Source organism: Hyperolius riggenbachi, chromosome 4, assembly GCF_040937935.1.
Source record: "Hyperolius riggenbachi isolate aHypRig1 chromosome 4, aHypRig1.pri, whole genome shotgun sequence".
Taxonomy (NCBI): Eukaryota; Metazoa; Chordata; class Amphibia; order Anura; family Hyperoliidae; genus Hyperolius; species Hyperolius riggenbachi.
Genome location: NC_090649.1, coordinates 412567112 through 412589365, shown reverse-complemented (window position 1 = coordinate 412589365; position 22254 = coordinate 412567112). Strand labels below are relative to the sequence as shown.

General features: G+C 43.0%; 1 protein-coding gene across 2 annotated transcripts in view; it reads right to left on the bottom strand.

Annotated features, from left to right (window-relative positions):
- PELI1 (pellino E3 ubiquitin protein ligase 1) overlaps positions 1-22254 on the bottom strand; it is a 101860-nt gene that overhangs the window by 15153 nt on the left and 64453 nt on the right. For both annotated transcript variants that reach the window (XM_068232368.1, XM_068232369.1), the window contains exons 2-5: positions 18393-18532; positions 9921-10050; positions 2788-2889; positions 669-866 (exon numbers count right to left, since the gene is read on the bottom strand). In XM_068232368.1, the coding sequence (XP_068088469.1) occupies positions 669-866; positions 2788-2889; positions 9921-10050; positions 18393-18463 (501 nt within the window). In that variant the 5' untranslated portion in view covers positions 18464-18532. The remainder of the gene's footprint in view (positions 1-668; positions 867-2787; positions 2890-9920; positions 10051-18392; positions 18533-22254) is intronic.

Genomic DNA, 22254 nt, shown 5'->3' with positions numbered 1-22254 from the left:
TTATATCGTAAATAGAATCGTAATCAAATCGCACAAAGAATCGTATCGTGTAGATGGGGCTTAACCACTTGCCGACCGCGCACTCATAACGCGCGTCGGCAAAGTGGTAGCTGCAGGACCAGCGACGCAGATCTGCGTCGCCGGCTGCAGGCTGATTAATCAGGAAACAGCCGCTCGCGCGATGTTTGATCTGTACTGGGGGCTGTAGAGCCCACCCAGCACAGATCTCTGTAATCAGCGCTGGTCCTTAAGGGGGGGGGGGGGGGTAAAGGCTGGGTCCTCAAGTGGTTAAGACCATAGTCTTTTGCTTTACCTTTGCTCTCAGTTGATCTCTATGGGCAGCTGTTCGCATGTTACAATTTACTGAACCTCCCCCAAGCCTCCTCCAATAGAATTTCAATTTCAGTTGCTGATATTGTGTGTAATCCCTATTATCAATTTCAGAAGTTGACAATCTCCTTTTTTCTTTTTATATGCTGCACTCAATGGAGAACTGAATGTCTGACAAACTATTTGTTCTTGACCGTTTCGATCCACTTAAATGATTCTACAAATATATGCTTGACTATATAAGAAGTGTGTGTACCAGAAGCATTTCCATTAGCACTGGGGTAATCCTGCTTGGCTAGTGTCAATGCAAATAGTCATTAATTAAAATGAATGCTTACCCCAAGAAAGATATTCTTGGATGAATCGAAGCCTGCGGCGTATATCCTGGCTGTGAATGGGGGGTTTCTTTCACAGATGATTCTGCAGGCGAATCTCGAGATGGTGCTTTGCACGGACTGTGTATCGGAGTTGCTCTGGCTTCCTGGAACTGTGTCAGTTACCACAAAATCAATAGGGCTTTCTGTTGACCTTCCAATCTAAAAAACGCATTAGGAGGGAGATAGGCATCATTGTACAGAGAAGCAGCAATATACAGAGAATGACTTGTCAAGACAACGAGGTCATTATCATGGCGGAGTGTTACTAAGAGGAGATCTCTGTGGACGATCAAAAGGAAGTCTACTATATCTCAGCATAATGTTTCATTCATTTACTGAAGCTGTGAACTAAGCGGTGGTTTAAAGAGGGAGAGAGGCTTCAAATGGCTGCTTTTCTTCCAACCGTATTATTATACTGCACATCTCATCATCACCCTTTAATTATAAGGCTCCGATAAATTACAGGGAGCTGTACATCAGACCTGAACGTATAGTGTCACATTCACCATGCACATTTTATTATGTTCAGTGCTGAGAAATAGGTTGCTTTAATTGGGGAAATATGAAATGCTTACCATACGTCACCGCAGATGGGCTGGCTTTTTGACACCCAAAAAGAGAGAGAGAAGGGTGCTGACCTATCCGTGGGTGATGTCTGGGATCACTAATATGCATTAGAGGACTCTCCGCAGCACATTTTGCACCTGCTAGCATGCTCCAAAATGTGCTCCGCATAGGTAAACAATGCTGGCATATTGGGGGAGGAGCGGCAGGGTGTGTGCTTGGCATATCCGTGGGGGTGCGGTTGCATGGGTATATGCAGCATTTCATATTTACCCCCTTACAGCAAAAAGGGGGGCAAACTTCCAAGAACACTCTACCATGCATGATCTCTAGAGAGATCAGTAAGCCTTCAACATTCTATTTGTGAAGCTTTTTAGTAGAAACAGGAACCCAATAAGAGAACTTCAAAAAAAGCACCTGAACTGAGTGTGATACAAAAGCTGCCATTTTTATTCCCTTATAAACAATGCCAGTTGCCTGTCTGTCATGCTGAGCCTCTGGCTTTAGTTGTTTTTTGAGTCAGACACCTGCAACAAGCATGCAGCTGGAGGAGTCAGACAAGAGTCTGTGCATGCGATCTGCATAGTTATTTGCATAAATTTGCAACCTTATATGACCATTCAAGAAAAATACAGTCGCTTATAACCGCTGTGAAGCCTCAATGCTGTTGTGAACAAAGTTCACTCCTTCAGGAGTCCAATCAAAAGAAGGGAAAGAAATGTTCAAGCAAGGAGTCCAGCTATGGGCAAGGATTGCATTAATTGTGGTGATCAGAGTCCTGCCCATGTGATATTCTCTCTCTTGAATGTACATATTGTATACAGTTGCAAATTCATATCATTTGGTTCAAGATGACCTTCAAGCTTTGTAATGGACCTGAGCGCAACTGTTCATCGTCATATGCTACTGTTTACAAACATTGATGATGAAAGGTCCTGCCGAATTATTGCATGAACAGTCCTTTTTTGATCTTTTTCTAACTTGATTTGTTTACAGACAGAATATGTATATTACAGACCAAGCAGACCAGGCGCTCTGACTACAGTTTGGCCACGCTAACCACATGCTTGTTTTGGGGTGAGATACAAGCAATACTAAATCCAGAAAGATCAGTAGGACAACCAGGATGCTAGCACTGTTCAAAAGGAAATAACTATGGCAGCCTCTCATTACAGGGTCACTTTAAGGTCAAGCTGTAAAGATTAGGATACATCATTTCCAAGAATAGACTACTGGACATCCAAGTACCTAAACTGAGAGCTGTATTGTTCTATTTATGTGGATGGGTGGGTGGATACACACAAGTGAGTGATCTATTACATCACTGAAGATCTTTTATAAAGAGAAACCCATCTTTTTGAGCAGCAAGTTATTAACAAGAAGCATTGTGATGTCTGGAGGCTCATCATTCTGTATAGAGGCCTAATTTCCAACAAGAATCTCAGTGAGGTCTGTAAAATCACTGAACCCAATCTATACGGTGTCTACCATATAGATCTGTTAACAGAACGCTCACCTGAAACATGTCAGTGTTGCTGTCATGAGTGTACTCCACTACAACAGTCTGTGCCCTTGATAACGTGTAGGATATACTGTGCTGGTCCTTATTACTTATTGCCTGAAATAAAGAGACGATATACATTAAAGAGGCACTGTAGTGACATGGAGTATAATGCAGTAAATTAATCAGGATACCCACTGCCCAGCCACACTATAGGGGCCCATTCACACTTGCTAAACGGAAAAAAGCTAGCACTTTTGCTAGCGTTTTGCTTTGGCGATTTATTCCTTTGAACACACAAAAAAAAAATCATCGCCATTCACACTTTCCGATGTTTTAGCAATCACATTTAGCCCTTCTATAGCACTAAAACGTGACCACCGGGAAATCGCCTGAAATTGGCGCAGGCAACACGTTTGTGTTTGGCGATTTGCGTTAATCGCCAGTGATTAACGCAAATCGCCCAAGTAAGAACGGCCCCATAGGGTATTATTCACTAGCACTTTAAAAAGGGCTAGCGCTTGAGCGTTTTTTCGAAATCGCCGGCATAACGCTCTAGTGTGAATGGGCCCTAAGCGCTTTTCTGAGCGCTTGTGATTGATTAGCGCTTTTTATAAATTGCTCCCATTCACTTTCATTAAAATCGCGGCAAAATTTTTTACACCATTTTTACCAAGATTTTAATGAAAGTAAATGGGAGCGATTTTTAAAAAGCGCTCAGAAAGCTCTATTCAATCACAAGCGCTCAGAAAAGAGCTTATAGTGTGGCTGAGCCCAAATCATTTTCCTGGTTTCAGCATCAGAAACATTTCCTATAACTATATATTGCTGTAAATACCTATACTCAAATACAAGTCGACCTCAGGTACAAGTTGACCCTCTTAAGCTACAATTTTTTACTGACTCAAGTATAAGTCTACCCGTCAAAGTTAATCGCTGCACTTGGGGCCCAGGAAGAATTAACAGCCACACTTCGGGCAGGGGTTAATGGCTGCACTGCATACAATGTTGCAGCCATTAACCCCTTCTATCCCTTAAGTGCAGTCAATAACTCTTCCAGTCCTCCAAGTGCAGCTATTATTCACTCCCTTTTCTGCAGCCCAGTACCTTTTCCTTACTAAGGGCCCTTTTCCATTAGCTCTGCCTCATCTCCCGATGTGAAAGTGAATGGAGGAGACGGGACGCGGGAGGATGCGGCACGCTGCAGATTCTTTGATCGCTTTGCACTGCTCTGCATAACTAGCACGCAATAGAAACTGTTTCATTGCCGTGCATTGGTTACAGAACAGCTTCAATGCGTCTATGTAGTCGAACTGCACCGCGTCTAATGGAAACGGGCCCTAATTGTTGTGGCCAGGACTTTCAGACCTGTGTTTTCTTGGCATTTCCTTTATCAAGAAAGTGTCACTTACTACTGCAAAAGGGAATGTCACCAATAGTGCACCAATTGCCTGTGACTCTTGTGTAAGTCAACCCCTATACTTTTATTGAGTCAGAAGTACATTTCTAGACTTCTACTCCAGTATATACGGCACATATGCAGCCCAGCCCTTCCAGCGATGGCCTAGGCTGCTTAGAAATGCAGTATTCTCCTCCCAGAATACTCTGGGAGACTGACTTTGTAATTCTCAGAAACAAACATTCCGCTAGAGCTGCATCTGTCAGGGTTTAAGATGTCGCCACCTGTGATAGATTTTAGAATGTAAATTAGGATGAGGAAAGATTTTTCAATGGCCAATATGACTAAATGGCATTTAAATAAATATTTGAAAAAAAATGATTACATTATTTTCACATCAGTTCCTCTTTAAATAAGTACTGTACACGTTCAGAGGTCCAGCTACAGGAGGCAAGTAACAGTCCAGGCTTACAGGGAAACCCACTAATTATTGGTAATCCTTTTTGGAAAGATGAGGTCATTCTATGGTAAGCTGTGATAAGGGAGGAAATCTCCAGCAGTTACATCTTCTAATGAAGGACTGAAATGGACTAATGTGATTTCTTCCTGCTTCTAGGATGCATCAGGAAATATACATTTTAGAAGCACGCTCTGTGCTAGTAAATGGGCTTGTTATCAACACATACATCTACCTGCATAATGATATCTTCAACTGATCAGTACAATATGCAGAGTCTGTACTGCATTAAGGGCTAGTTCACAATAGAGGCGGTTTTTGGAATTTTTAAGCGCAGGCGATACGTACAAATCACCCTAAAAGCGCTTACACTATGCTTTTCAATGAGATAGTTCTCATTGGGGCGTTCTGTTTGCTTGCCGCTGACAAAGACGCTGCATGTACCATTTTCAGGGCGATTTGCCCTGAATGGAAGGTATAGGGTAATCGCAAAGTGATTGAAAAGGTGCTTTGTATAGCGATTTCCCCAGCACTTTAATGAATAAATACATTGTATTTATTAATTTCCGGGGGCAAAGTAATCACTCCTGACTGATGTCAGGAAGTGATTTAAATAATTGCTCTGCTAAAGCGCTTACAAAATTGCTTATAACATGCAGAGCGATTAGAAAAAAATAAATTTAAAAAAAAGTCGCTCAGCGCAGCGATACCAACGCAATGTGACCAAGGCCTGAGAGGGTATTTAAACTGTTCACTCACTTCCTTTGATTGGTCGAAGCTGTATAAAATTTGCATCAACTCATAATTAGTAGTTTCTCATTGACCATCCCAATTTTCGATAATAATTCTAGGCTTAAATGGCATTAAAGGACTACGGATGTGAGAGGGATATGGAGGCTGCCAGCCAGGGGTCGAGTCCTGCGTGAACGCGGGGGGACGACGTCCACTTACTATTATTGCAGAGTGGACGCCGTCCCCCCTAGCACCCTGGAGGGGAGCAGCGCAGCAGAGAGGAGCATTGGGCAGAGCAGCGGGGAAGGGCGGACGTTTCTCCGCCCTTCCCTCACCTTGGGGCTCCTCTCCCTGGCTCTCCCCTCCATAAAGATTGTGTCGGTGACTGGCGGCGGCATCAGTGGGCGGGACTTACCTCCTCCAGTGTTTCGGCGAGTGGACGCTGTGCGTGCAGCTAGTCTGGTCAGAGCAGCGGCACGCACAGCGTGCACTCGCCAGAACACTGGAGGAGGTAAGTCCCGCCCACTGATGCCGCCACCAGCCACCGCCGCAATCTTTATGGAGGGGAGAGCCAGGGAGAGGAGCCCCAAGGTGAGGGAAGGGGGGGGGGGGGAGAAACGTCCGCCCTTCCCCGCTGCTCTGCCCAATGCTCTCTGCTGCGCTGCTCCCCTCCAGCTGGGGGGGCACCTATACACCTAGCTAAATATACTGGGCTGGGCCACTATACATCTGGCTACATATACTGGGGACACCTATACACCTGGCTACATATACTGGGGACACCTATACACCTGGCTACATATACTGGGGACACCTATACACCTGGCTATATATACTGGGGCCACTATACACCTGGCTACATATACTGGGGCCACTATACACCTGGCTACATATACTGGGGCCACTATACACCTGGCTACATATTCTGGGGCTACTATACACCTGGCTACATATACTGGGGACACCTATACACCTGGCTACATATACTGGGGACACCTATACACCTGGCTATACTGGGGACACCTGAACACCTGGTTACATATACTGGGGACACCTGGCTATACTGGGGACACCTGTAGACCTGGCTACCTATTCTGGGGACATCTATACATTTGGCCACCTATTCTAGGAATATCTATACACCTGACCACCTATTCTCAGGACATCTATACACCTGGCTACCTATTCTGGTGACATCTCTACATCTGGCCACCTATTCTGGGGACAACTATACACAAGGCTACTTATACTGGGACACCTATAGACCTGGCTAGCTATACTGGGGGTACCTATTTTGGGAGAACTGCTGTCAGATCTGTATTTTTGGGGAACCGCTGATGCCAGATTACGTGTATTTTAGGTGTTACATGTATTTTGGGTGATCCACTGCCAGGTTTCACGTATTTTGGGGAACTGCTTCCAGATTATGTGTATGTTGGGGGAACTGCTGCTACAAGATTGTCTATTTAGGGGGAACCACTGCCATATTATCTGTATTTTGGAGGAACCTCTGCCAGATTATGTGTACTTTTGGTGAAATGCTGTCAGATTGCATCTACTTTTTGGGGATACACTACGGCAGAGCTCAAACTTCCCCTGGCAGACCTTTTATACCACTGCTAAGGCCATGTATATTTGGCCCCACCCATGACCACGCCATGCTTAACCACGCCCACGGCGCAGAGGTTTTTGGAGTGAGTCCACTCACTTTTTTCCAGGACTAGACCACTGCTGCCAGCTATTTCTTTTTAACCACTTAAGTACCAGTGGTCTCTGCCCCCCTTAAAGAGACTCCGTAACAAAAATTGCATCCTGTTTTGTATCATCCTACATGTTCCAAAAGCTATTCTAATCTGTTCTGGCTTACTGCAGCACTTTCTACTATGACAGTCTCTGTAATAAATCAATGTATCTTTCCCCTGTCAGACTTGTCGGCCTGTGTCTGGAAGGCTGCCAAGTTCTTCAGTGTTGTGGTTCTGCTATGAACTCACCCTTCCTGGCCCCTCTATGCACACTGCCTGTGTGTTATTTAGATAAGAGAGAAGAGAGAAGCTGCTCTTATCAGCTGGATAAATCGTCCTCTGAGCTGGCTGGGCTTTCACATACTGAGGAATTACAAACAAGGGCAAAGCTGTTTGCAGGAAGAAAAGAGCAGCCTGAAACTTCAGTGCATGGGGGAAAGAAACACACAAATGATCTCTTGAGATTCAAAAGGAATGCTGTATACAACCTGCTTGTGTATGGATGTATTTTCTATGTGTGGACATACTGTACATCGACCTACTTCCTGTTTTGGTGGCCATTTTGTTTGTTTACAAACAAACTTTTTAAAACTGTTTTAACCACTTTTAATGCGGCGAGGAGCGGCGAAATTGTGACAGAGGGTAATAGGAGATGTCCCCTAACGCACTGGTATGTTTACTTTTGAGCGATTTTAACAATACAGATTCTCTTTAAGGACCAGAGACCACTGGCACAGAAACGGCGGAATCCCGACGGATAACGACAAATCGCCGCACATACCCGGCGCAATCGCCGTCACCCCGCGCACGTCGGGAACCTGGGCCACCCACTCTGCCGTCTCTATGACGCCAGAGTTCCTATGAGCCGGTCAGGAGCCGCTTTCATTGGCTCCTGACCCCATCTTTCAATGTAAGCCAATGGACGTTGCTTACATTGAAAGACAGGGCCAGGAGCCAATGCAATCGGCTCCTGACCGACTCACAGGGCTCTGCAGTCATAGAGACAGGCAGAGCAAGTGAGCTGCGACAGGATGCAGTGGGGATTAAGTGGCGAGATTGGCGGAAGCGACGAAAACGGCGGATGCAGATCACGCAGTGTACAGCATAGCTAGTGTGTGAAGGGTCCCCTTTAGATGAGTCACAGCAGTCCATCCCTTACTGCATGTGTCAATCACAGCAAAGCAAGGTTCATTTTAAATAGGGGACGGAGGACAAAGCATTCGAGGGGACTTGTTCAGGAGTTCGGCCTTTCTTCAGCCAGCCTCACTTACATTTATATGTAAGCGTAGGAACTGTAGTGACAAATAACGTAATTAATATACTTTTTTTTCACTGTGCATTTAGAACTTGTAAAATCTTTCTGGTCCTCTATTTACATTCTGAAATTTATCACAGGCAGCAGAATCTTTACTTCTGCCCGGTGATCTCTGCGGAATGTTGATTTACTGAGAGTTCTATGCACAGAGGGAGCTATTTCTTCCTTGGCAGTTAGAAACAGCCATTATTTCCCACAATGCAACTAGGTTCACAGACAGCAAGTGATTAGGGCCACTGTGGGAGGGGTTTCACCACAATATCAGCCATACAAAGCCCGCTGACGATCCGTTTGAGAAGAGGAAACAATTTCTCATGGGAAAGGGGGTATCAGCTACTGATTGGGATAAAGTTTACCGACTTGAGCGGTAAATACCTCATGAAATGTCAAGAAATTGCAATTCACAAAGATTAACGCATTTATTAAATCAAGCAAAAGTGTTCGGGAATTTTTCTCCAGCTCTGACCAGCCGATAACTCACAATCTCCATGCTCTCTTCATGCGGTAACACTGACAGACAGCCCATAGAGAGAGCCAGGCAGCCAATAGGGAGATCCACACAGCCGATTCTCAAGCTGATTTGGTCTGACACCCTGGAAGGCGGGACTTCACTCTGGTAGAGCAGGGATGGTGACATTTTATGAAGCTTTTCTGCATCCCTTTAGATGTGAAAATTTGTATACTCTTATACAGAAGAGCTCCCGCTGGTGGCTGCAGCACATCTAAAGGGATGATGGGGATGCCCTAGACAGAAAACCCCAACTTATACACACCGCATCTGGCCTCAGCACTGACCTGATCAACAGTTGGTAAGTGAAACTTACCGAGTAAATTACCGAACTTCTACCTCATGTGGAAAATCTTTGGTGAATTTAGAAAAAAAAAAGTATAAATTACCAAATGCGCTATTTTACCAACCTAAATGACTGGACTGTACCGAAATGCCTTTAGTGAAGTGAGGCCAATATCAGCTATACCAGTGATGGCTAACTTTGGCAATCCAGCTGTGAAAAAACTACAAATCCCATCATGCCTCTGCCTCCCCGACTTATGCTTAGAGCTGTCAGAGTATTGCAAAGCCTCATGGTACTTGTAGTTCCACCACAGCTGAAGTGCCAGGGTTAGCCATCACTGAGCTATACAGATGTCCCTGAGGAACTATTAGAGAAAATAAAAGATTTCTCATGGGAAAGGGGATATCAGCTACTAAATGGGATGAAGTTCAATCCTGGGTTAAAATTCCTCTTTAATAGGTTTTTTTTTTACATGTTCTCGCATTTTTTACAACCATTGATGCTTCTTCCTATGTAACAATTGACAATAATAATAAAAGATGGACGCTAGTCTACTCTTCTTCAGCACTTCAGCTTATGTGTCACAGCTATACAGCTACATATAGAAACAAAAGGTGTCCAATTAGGTGTCTGAAGTGCAGAGTCCCATTTTAATTTCTGTATAAAAGTTGGGGGGAAAAAAAAAAAGAGTGCAGAGTGTATGATTTACCTTTGCTGCCTGTGGGGTACAGGCAATATGAACAGTACTTGGCTTCACCCCATTTGCTTTGAGTCTTTTCAATAAAGCAAACCTGCTTTTTCTCCTTCCTCTGTCGCCATTTGGTAGAGAGCCATTGTATCTGGGAAAGATAAATGCCGAACTGTAATGAGCAGCTTGCTACAGAGTAAATATGAATAAAAGTGCTTGTGTGCCTTTTATCTGCACGCATTCTGTACCGTGAGTCAGTGCTGAGGAAACCACAGACACACAACAAGAAGGTGGCATCACAGGTTTTGTGATATATATGGATCCTGAAGGCAGCCATGTGAAGAGAAACAGCTAATTTTACACAACAGTTCTGTCATGATTAACCAAATTCACACCACACTCCCACCACTCCATGCTCACTTTCACTATTTTAGTAAATACTCATTCTTATTCAAAATAAGTGGGTTTGTTAAACAACCATGTACAGCGAGTACAACACACCATAACAAGTCTGTACGAAATGACCTGCTCAGTCACAGGAATGGGAAGTCCAGACCATAAAAGACATTTCAGAGCATTAAAGGACCACTTTCACAAAAAAAGTATAACATTTCCAAAGAATGCGTACACTCAATATGTACATTTGTCCCATAATAAAATGCATTGTAAATAATTTTTTCCTATGTTTCTTTCACTTTTCGCAAGTGCGGTAGTTTTAAAAGCACTCCTTGGAAAGGACCTAAACAAAGATGATGTCCAGCCTACATGCTTGTGTGCACACTATTCTGGCAATTGGACTGTGCCACTGCAGTCCAGGGAGTGCATTTGAAAGTAAACTCCACGAATCCCGACATAAGAAGATAGACTAGTCCTGAATTTGGCAGTAAAAGGCTCAGATGACAGAATAATACTACCTACTGTGACTGCTACATGGGGGGGAAAAGATCACTTACAGTGCATTTTACTATAGGACAAATGTACATCTTAAATGTATGTTTACACATGTATTTACGTGATGGTGGCCTGCACTTAAAGCAATATCTGAAGTGGAACACAATCCCATGTAGTGAGGTGGCCATGTGTGTTTAATAGGTTGAGTCAGGGGTGGGCAAACTACAGCCCGCGGGCCATTTAATCTGGCCCACCGATGCAGGGTCTAATGGACACTGCGTCAGTTCACCGGCAGCAGCCCGCAGCTCTCCTCCAGCCTGCGGGATTTAGTTTGCAGCAGACAGAGCAGGGCTACAGAAAAATGGAGTCTGAAGCCCTACACTGGAGACTATTTGTGTCTCCAGTGCAGGGCTTTGGGGGGCATCTTCCTGTAGCCTGTGTTAGCGCGGGAGTTTTGCAGCAGCTGGCTGGAAGAAGTTCGGGGTAGCTTTTTTCTTTTACAGGAGCCCACATTCCGTGTATTTACTGGTGAAAACTGCTCGCATTGCATGTATTTACTGGTGAAATCTGCTCACATTCCGTGTATTTACCGGTGAAAGCTGCTCACATTCCGTGTATTTACCGGTGAAAGCTGCTCACATTCCGTGTATTTATGGTGAAATCTGCTCACATTCCATGTAGTTACTGGTGAAATCTGCTCACATTCCGTGTAGTTACTAGTGAAATCTGCTCGCATTCCGTGTATTTACTGGTGAAATCTGCTCACATTCCGTGTATTTACTGGTGAAAGCTGCTCACATTCCGTGTATTTATGGTGAAATCTGCTCACATTCCGTGTAGTTACTGGTGAAATCTGCTCACATTCCGTGTAGTTACTAGTGAAAACTGCTCGCATTCCATGTATTTACTGGTGAAATCTGCTCACATTCCGTGTATTTACTGGTGAAAGCTGCTCACATTCCGTGTATTTACTGGTGAAAGCTGCTCACATTCTGTATATTTACTGGTGACAGCTGCTCACATTCCGTGTATTTACTGGTGAAAGCTGCTCACATTCCGTGTATTTACTGGTGAAAGCTGCTCATATTCCGTGTATTGCTGAGGGGGTCTGCCTGCTGTCCCTGGGCCTTTGTTGTTTGTGGGTGGGAACGTTGTCCAATTACCTTTAGGGCCCTTTTCCACTTGCAATCGCTAGCGTTCACGCTGAACGCTAGCGATTGCTGAATCGCAATTACCAGCGATTCCCCGACGTTCGCCGCCGCGATTTTGCTATGCTATGCACTGCATAGCAAAATCGCGGCAATTATCGCTCCGCCGTGCGTTCGCGTTCCCGACAAAAGCGAATCGCGGTAGTGGAAATGACCTACCGCGATTCCTATGTTAAAAAGCAAACCGTAGCGATTGTAAAATCGCTAGCGGTTTGCGGTTTTGCGATTCAGCCAGCGCAAACGCGCTGGTGGAAAAGGGCCCTTAGGGTTACTTTGCCCGTGTTTTGGGAGAAAACTTGGGCCCACTGTCTTTGCGTTGCACTGTTAAATTACAGTTAGCTCTGCCCTCATCCGGTCATGGCCACACCCAGAAGCAGGCCGCACTCCTGTTCTGTTCCCGCCCACATCCTGTAATAATCACACCCATTTTTTCCACGGCACATTCCAGCTCCCCCCCCAGTTCAACTTGAGAACCCAATGCGGCCCTCGAGCCAAAAAGTTTACCCACCACTGGGTTAGGTGGGTTGTGAAGGCTATAAATGAGGGTTGTGGGAAGATTTCTTTTAGAGTGACACCATCTGTGATGAGTTGTAGGCCCTTGATGACTGCATATATCCTCTAACCCTACTAGGCCGTATGTGGCTACTAGCGGTATATGGTACGGGTTTCTCTCTTTGTATTGTAGGCATGTTTCAATTTTGCAATGCTGCATTTATGCTTTTGTTGATTTTGGGCCTGTAGCCTTTTTGCTACAAAGATTCTGCTAGGTGGTGCTTTTTCCTCTCTTCTAGGTCAGAACATGTCCTTTGGCCTGGCTGTGTATGGTACCTCATTCATTGTGCTAGGGGCGGAAGCTAGTAAATCTGGAGGTAGCTGCAGTGAGCCTTCTTTTAACTGATCTGTGCAATCTGTCATCCTTAATGGACACATTGGTAGCTCACCTCGATTTTTAACCTGACTGACTGAACAAACATGTGGAATAATGATTGGTTTTATTTTTTTTCCTCTGCTTTTGTCCACATAAAACTTTAAAAAGTATGATACTACACTGGTCTTGGCCATCATTTTTCTCAATTAAATAATTTGACTGAAAGCTCCAGAATATCCAAATTGCTCATGGTGACCCAGAACCCCTAAGAAAGTATAAGCTATAACAGACAGAAAATCCCTCCCACTAGAAAGCAACACAGTGTAATTTGCCTTTATAAAAGAGAAAGTATTTGCAATAGTTCAATTGTGCAACTGTGGTTTCCCATGATGCATCACTTCTAAATATACAAATGATCTCTTAATGGGATAGGGCTTGGACCAATCCCATAGAGGCATATAAATCCCTGCCATGCACCGACGAGTTCCAGAAAGTCCAAAACGGGAAGTATGTTGGGTAGATGTGGCTCTGTAAAAATGTGTAAGCTATACTGTAGGCTTGCTATACCCCAGGGGATCTGGATGTGAGCCTGACTTCAGGGGCATAAAGAAATCATTTACATATTTAGGAGTGATGCATCATGGGAAAGCACTTGCAGCTGAATTATCACAAATATCTTCTGTTTTAAGAAGGAGAATTACACTGAAAGCCTGACTGTTAGGGTTTTAAAGGCCATTTCAAAACTGCACATGAAAGTCCTTTGAACTAAAAATTATAACTCTACTTGACACTAGGTCAAAGACAAGTTTTTATCTCACATACAGTGATGTGAAAAACTATTTGCCCCCTTCCTGATTTCTTGTTCTTTTGCATGTTTGTCACACTTAAATGTTTCCGCTCATCAAAAACCGTTAACTATTAGTCAAAGATAGCATAATTGAACACAAAATGCAGTTTTAAATGATGGTTTTTATTATTTAGTGAGAAAAAAAAACTCAAAACCTACATGGCCCTGTGTGAAAAAGAAATTGCCCCCTGAACCTAATAACTGGTTGGGCCACCCTTAGCAGCAATAACTGCAATCTAGCATTTGCGATAACTTGCAACGAGTCTTTTACAGCGCTCTGGAGGAATTTTGGCCCACTCATCTTTGCAGAATTGTTGTAATTCAGCTTTATTTGAGGGTTTTCTAGCATGAACCGCCTTTTTAAGGTCATGCCACAACATCTCAATAGGATTCAGGTCAGGACTTTGACTAGGCCACTCCAAAGTCTTCATTTTGTTTTTTTTCAGCCATTCAGAGGTGGATTTGCTGGTGTGTTTTGGGTCATTGTCCTGCTGCAGCACCCAAGATCGCTTCAGCTTGAGTTGACGAACAGATGGCCAGACATTCTCCTTCAGGATTTTTTGGTAGACAGTAGAATTCATGGTTCCATCTATCACAGCAAGCCTTCCAGGTCCTGAAGCAGCAAAACAACCCCAGACCATCACACTACCACCACCATATTTTACTGTTGGTATGATGTTCTTTTGCTGAAATGCTGTGTTACTTCTACGCCAGATGTAACGGGACACGCACCTTCCAAAAAATTCAACTTTTGTCTCGTCGGACCACAAGGTATTTTACCAAAAGTCTTGGCAATCATTGAGATGTTTTTTAGCAAAATTGAGACGAGCCTTAATGTTCTTTTTGCTTAAAAGTGGTTTGCGCCTTGGATATCTGCAATGCAGACCGTTTTTGCCCAGTCTCTTTCTTATGGTGGAGTCGTGAACACTGACCTTAATTGAGGCAAGTGAGGCCTGCAGTTCTTTAGATGTTCTCCTGGGGTCTTTTGTGGCCTCTCGAATGAGTTTTCTCTGCGCTCTTGGGGTACTTTTGGTCGGCCGGCCACTCTTGGGAAGGTTCATCACTGTTCCATGTTTTTGCCATTTGTGGATAATGGCTCTCACTGTGGTTCGCTGGAGTCATAAAGCTTTAGAAATGGCTTTATAACCTTTACCAGACTGATAGATCTCAATTACAGTACTTTTGTTCTCATTTGTTCCTGAATTTCTTTGGATCTTGGCATGATGTCTAGCTTTTGAGGTGTTTTTGGTCTACTTCTCTGTGTCAGATAGCTCCTATTTAAGTGATTTCTTGATTGAAACAGGTATGGCAGTAATCAGGCCTGGGGGTGACTACAGAAATTGAACTCAGGTGTGATAAACCACAGTTACGTTATTTTTTAACAAGGGGGGCAATCACTTTTTCACACAGGGCCATGTAGATTTGGAGTTTTTTTACTCACTAAATAATAAAAAACATCATTTAAAACTGAATTTTGTGTTCAATTATGTTATCTTTGACTAATAGTTAACGGTTGTTGATGAGCAGAAACATTTAAGTGTGACAAACATGCAAAAGAATAAGAAATCAGGAAGGGGGCAAATAGTTTTTCACACCACTGTATTTATAGCTACCTCCTTGTTCCTGAACTTTTGTTTATGAATCTTCCTTTGTGATTGGTCAAGTGCTTACTACATTCTCATTAGTGACAGAACTACCTCTATATATTCACGTGTTACTATTTAGTGTTGATTCAGATGATCTAACTAATGGAGTGACTTCAAAAAGCTAATCTTATAATAACTAAACTTGTTAAATAGAAATTGGGCTTCTTAAAACAAAAGGCATTTGTAATTATCAAGCTCTATGTGAGAAAGAGTAAACTCCCATGATGTATCCGAATATGCAGATCAGCCAAACGCACATCCAGATTCGCTGGTCACAGTATGTCAATAACCTCTTCATTTTACACAGCCATTCTAATCCAACTTCCATACAGCTGTTTAAAGTTCATTGGCTCTCCCCTGGGCAAGGCACTACTGGCAGCATGAGGCGATACCCGGGCCCTACAGAGGTTGCACGAGTAGTCCAACTCTGAGGATGGCACATCTAGAAGATTTGCTCCCATTGGTCTGAAGGGCATGGATGACATTTCAGGTAAGAGGTAATAGATGTAGGAGACATAGACAGGGCTATAGAATGTCTTTAACCCATCAACAGGACTAGTATCTGCTGTTTTGGGCAAAGAGGAACAGGATCATCACTGCCAGAGCCCTACAAAATTTCCACAGAAGGTCATTGGTGTGAGTGCCCCTGACCAAATAATCAGAAACAGAGTTCACTAGGGTCACCTGAGGGCCCAACATCCTCTGGTAGGCCCTTTGCTCACTTCCTTACACCATGAAGCTTGATTGCCACTTGCCATAGAATACCAGAACTGGCAGGTCGCCCACACAAATTTAACAGAACTCTATAGAGAATACTGCCCAGTCTGAATTGTCTTCTTGAGTGGATCAATCACATAAAGGGATGGACATCAGTACCCAATATTAATCTATCTCAACAGTCCTCTGCTGAGAGGTTAAAAATGTTCCAGATACATGCAGCAATCCTTTGAATTTCTAGCTCTGTCATTCAGTCCTGCCCTAAAAAAACAAGAATTGCACAGAAGATTCTGGGAAAATGGAGGGAATGCTACAATAAGGAAGTAGCGGGCTATAATCATGATGATAGGTGTTCTAACAAAAACCAAAGGAAGGGAGCACCGTTCCAATATGAGAAGGCAGTGCGCCAAATCTCCCCCCAGTACCTCCTGGGGAGTACAAGCCAAGCAAAGAAGACCGGCACCTCTGGCTGTATTTAAAGCTCTTTGATAGCACCCAGTGGCAGAAGTACTGCTGCCACTGGGTGCTATTAAAGAGCTTTAAATACAGCCAGCAATGCCGGTCTTTTTAGCTTTTTTTGCTTTGGTAGGCGTTATAACCACATTTAAGAACTTGCAAGGCAATATCTGGATTAAACAAACCATAGATAGTGTAAATTATAATGAGATAATGCGGAAGACATGGCTTCGTGAAGAACCTACTATAGTCATCCGTAAGCAGAACCCAGGTCAGCACAGGAATAATAAAAAAAACAAAAACAAAAAACATACTTCCCGAAGGACCTCCTTCTGAGTCCAAAGATCTGTTCCTCACCATCATACTTTGCTTTGTTTTTTTTTTTCAAAGGCCACTGCCCCAGAATTACTCGCAGGATCATGACGCTGCACCACCTCAGTTCTCTACTTCTCATAAGACAGCAAAGACAGACAGGGAAGGGGCTGGGAGAGGCAGTAAAGGCAGGAGCGCCCTTTTCTGCAAAGAACGCAAATCCACTATTAGGCTAAAGACATGCTGCTGTCGGTGATATGGGGGGGCCGGGGCAGAGAGCAGCACTAAGAGGACACAGAGGCATGTCACTGAACATGGAACATGCCTCTGTATCCCATTTGTCCCCTAAAATCTGCCTTGGGTACAGTTTAGGTTTATATTGGGGACATTACGCCAGTGTGATCCATCTGATTAATTTGCGTAACTTGGATGCAGAGGGGAACTACTTTATATTGACTGGTGCACACTCTAATGTAGGCCAACTTAATGCGGAATATCAATAGTATTTGTAAAATGCACCTGTATATCCTTGTGCTTATATCTTGTGCTTATTATTTATGTTTTGGCAAGTTGTGGTGCCACACCTACAGAACAAACTTCTAAACTACACAGTGATGAATACATGAGTAACAAGTAATACATTCATATCTAGTGACCATCAGGAATGCAACCGACTCGTGTGACTGGAATGAGACAATACTCCAATAAACAGAAACCAGTTTAAAAGTAAATTAGCAATATAAAAATCTAACAGGTTCACTGCAAGGCTTTAAAATGTTTTGGCAGGAAATCTCACAATCATCCTAGGTTACAGCATGCTGCAAGCAAAATACTAAATAAGCTCAGGTACTGACTATTAAAACAAATGTGTATTGAGGAAAAAAAAAAGTCAGACACTTCGCTATGGATGGAGAGGGAAGGTACTGGATCCTATTGAGACTTCTCTGCCCCCTCTTGGTGTTCTCAATCCAGTGCTGGCCCTCATTTAAATTTTGCAGCTTCCAGAAGCCCTCATGCGCAGTTCGGAGCCATCCATTTTCGGAAAGCACTCGGGGACACCAGTGTTCCCAAAAGGTGTATTTGAACCAACTGAATAGTAGTCCCCGGTTAAGATCGGGACTGTAGGATCGTTCTTAACCTGAATCTGTTCTTAAGTCAGAACAATGTGCCATCTCTGTCCCTGTACCTCCAGTGTCCCCCTCTGTGTCACCTCTGCCCTCTGTGCCTGCTGATACAAGTTTAAAAGCCATTTTTTCTTGTAGTTTTTGGGAAAATCAATTTTTTTAAAAATTCAAAGTCCAATTGGAAAAAAAGTTTTGGGCTTGTTCCCATGGAAACACTGAATCCATGCAGTTCGTATCGGCGGGTCGTTTATAAGTCGGGACTACCTGTACATGGCAAGGGGGGTGACAGCGCTGGAAAAGGGGTACCAAGAGAGGATCAGGAAGGTTCTATAGGATCCAGTGCCTTCCCTCTCTATAGGCGAGTATCTGACTTAATTTCTTGCTTCAGTTTTACTTTTAACTGTCAGAACAGTACAGTACTTACCCCAGTACAATGAGCTCCCCATACTTCACAGGTGCCTTAGCAGGGTGGTTTTCTTGGTCAGGAGAAAACATGAGCGTGGCTGTACTAATACCCCAATCAGTCTTATCAAGAGTTTTGGTGCACTTTTTTCATTATTTTGTCTGTAATAGAAAAAGAAAAAAAACATACACAAGATGAGTATCTACTGTACAATATTAAAAGCAAGCTTTAAGTACATATCAAAGACGAAACAAGCCTCCTCCAGCAATTACTGTATTTCAACATGGGTTAACACTTTTGCATTAATTCAGTTTAGGTCAGATGACCTAAACTAGGAGTTAACCCCCCTTTTTTTTTTTTAAATGTTTATGATGAGTGTTCAGTTTGTATTTAGCGTGACCAGGGATGGACTAGTTAACATGGGATTCCAGGTCCAGACAATCCAATCTAGGAGCCAGCAGAAATATTTTAGAAGCCAGGTCCATAAACAAAAAACCTAAACAGTAATGAGTCAGCTATCTGTTTTAAGGAGCCCTGGCTCCTGGTCAGCCCCGATATAGTACATCTGCTTTTCTATCTGGTAAGTAAGAATTGCTTGGTTTGATTTGCCTTCTTAAAAAAGAAGGGCTTTTTGATCTCTTTTAGTACCCTATACTTTCCTAGTGGTTTGGGTCTCCCTGAGCTGCTTGGTTACTCTGTTGTAAGTAAGAATGTATAGTACACTCACCTAAAGGATTATTAGGAACGCCATACTAATACGGTGTTTGACCCACTTTTGCCTTCAGAACTGCCTTAATTCTACGTGGCATTGATTCAACAAGGTGCTGAAAACATTCTTTAGAAATGTTGGCCCATATTGATAGGATAGCATCTTGCAGTTGATGGAGATTTGTGGGATGCACATCTAGGGCATGAAGCTCCCGTTCCATCACATCCCAAATATGCTCTATTGGTTTGAGATCTGGTGACTGTGGGGGCCATTTTAGTACCGTGAACTTATTGTCATGTTCAATAAACCAATCTGAAATGATTCGAGCTTTGTGACATGGTGTATTATCCTGCTAGAAGTAGCCATCACACCATACTTTGTAAACCCTAGAAATGGTTGTGCGTGGTGAAAATCCCAGTAACTGAGCAGATTGTGAAATACTCATCTGGCACCAACAACCATGCCACGCTCAAAATTGCTTAAATCACATTTCTTTCCCATTCTGACATTCAGTTTGGAGTTGCGGAGATTGTCTTGACCAGGACCACACCCCTAAATGCATTGAAACAACTGCCATGTGATTGGTTAATTAGATAACTGCATTAATGAGAAATTGAACAGGTGTTGCCAATAATCCTTTAGGTGAGTGTATATAGGTTGATTTACTACATCAGCCAGAAAGAGGTAATTACTGGGCCTCAGCAAGTCCCCGTACATGCATCAGAATTTGGCCACGACTCAACATAGATGTCCTTTCCTTCTTGACTAACTTTTGTACTGGAGTAAGGGCCAGAGGATGATTACATTGCCATAGGGACAGGGGGGGCCATGGCTAAAACAAAACAGCATTACATGATTAATAGCACACAGGATCCTAGATACTTATTGACCTGAAGAAGCGGACTCACACCCTTGAAATGCGTCTTGTACCATTTTTTATATAGTATTTATAAAGTATTTATTATTATCTCCCCAGAAGTAAGTCTTTTTTTTTGCCAGTTTAACCAGTTTTTTTTTTGTTGAACACCTACCTCCTAATATCCACATCCCCTTCTGGGGGGTGGGTTTTTATACTGTAGTTTGCATTACACCTTAAAGTGGACCCAAATTAAAAATACAAGATTTCAGAAATAAAATCTATTTTCTAAATTATAATAATAAATAGCAGCCTTTTTTCAGCTGCATGATGACAAATATAAAATATTTTACATTTATTGGAGAAACCCCTCCCTTCCTTTCAAATTGCTGGGATTTTTCCGGCAAACTGGTGGAGTAGATGGTGACCGGCAATGGAGGAATTGCTAATGGCTGCCCCCAGTATAACCCTAGCTATGAAAAGAGAAGGGTGAAAAGCATGCACTGAAATGCTCATAGGCTTGAAGGAGTGTTTATTTATATTTGTATGTGTCAGAGTGGTGCAACTAAATATTTTTAATTAAAAAAATGTTTGGTTTGGGTCCGCTTTAATAATTATTTCACATAAAAAACGACCAGAGGGCTTTTGCATCCTGAGGATGGGTGTTCTTCATCTGCTGTTACTAGGGTTGGTGGACTTAGCAACAAAGGTGTGTGAGTACCCACTTATATATTTTTCATACCTTTTAAATACTACACCATATGGGGCTCCCATTCTGTTTTTTTGTTTCCCTGGTAGGCTTCTTCACCGACCAGACTCGCCCTTATCCCATGGGCAAGTTGAGGCATGGCACGGGTGGAAGGAGCCATGACTGGGTATTCAAACCAGGAAGTCCAGACAGACTCCTGGGCCTCTCTGAGGCTCTGCAGAGCCTGGTTAGTGATGAGAGCTGAGTGCACTGCTGCACATTATACAATCTTACTGCCAGATAGAGAAGCACTGATCTGCTGAAAGCATGCTTTAATTAGTTAAATGTGGATGGAGATAATAAAAATTTCAAAACCAAATTGGTAGTGGAAGATGAAGATTGTTTTATGCATTTGCAGACCAGCAATTTCAAAACCATGATGTTCACATCCCACAAGACAAAACATAATGTCACGTTAAGAAATGTACTGTATGCCTCAGTCAGTGGCATTGCAGGCAAAAATCACCTGCAAGATTCAACATTGTGGGACCAGCAGTTCTTCAGAAAATGGACAACTAAAGCGCTACCAGTCGAGCACTCCACAACTACATGCACCAAAGAAGCCCAGAACAATTGTTCCATGTAAGATGAACTGGTTTCTTACATATCCAAGATTTCAAAAAGATGTTCATAGTCTGTCTTGCAGGTTGGCTTCTTAATGCACACCTGAACCAAAGGGGATATAAAGGCAGCCATATTTATTTCCTTTTAAACAATACTAGTTGCCTGGCAGTTTTGCTGATTCTTTTTGGCTGCAGTAATTTCTGGACCCCCCCATGAAACAATCATGCAGCTAATCTAGTCAGATTTCAGTCAGAAACATCTGATCTGCATGCTTGTTCAGGGTCTAAGTATCTAAGGCTAAAAGTATTAGAGTCAGAGCATCAGCAGGACAGCCACGCGACTGGTATTAGGAAAGAACTATGGCCTCCATATTACGCTCAATTCAGGTGTGCTTTAACAATTTGTTCTTTCTTAGTCATAGAGAAACCATCAAGAACTCATAGAGCTTGGCTATGGCAGAGACATACCAACACCAATAGTCATGTCAAATCAGTATATCATTAAACAGTCATAACACTCATACAAAACCACAATATTGATTAAGAGATGGCCTTTACAGTGACACAGATGTTGAATTTCTGCCAGTGAGTAATTACTACTGTTTGCCATCAGATACATATTAACTATAGCTATGTCAGACATCTCTAAGGTATTGAAAATGTTAAGTAAGAGGCAAGCCTTCTATCATGCAAAACTAAAAAAGGACAACTGGAAACCCACTGGTTGCTATGGAGAAAACCTACACTTTTTCATTGTCTTAGTAAACACAATAGGCCCATCACTCTACATCTTTAAGACTGAAGTTGTCAAAATGTAATTCTCCTGTGTAATTTAACTAAAATGTGAGCGGGACAAATATGGATGTTAGTGGCAATCAGTCTTCAAATGGCTTTGGTTTGTGAAATGTAATTTTCATGCTGGCATTTATAATTCATGTTTCATTAGAAAGTCTCGGAGCCAAGATTTGCACCAGAGACCCTGTAAATGAGGAGCTGTGCCAATGGCT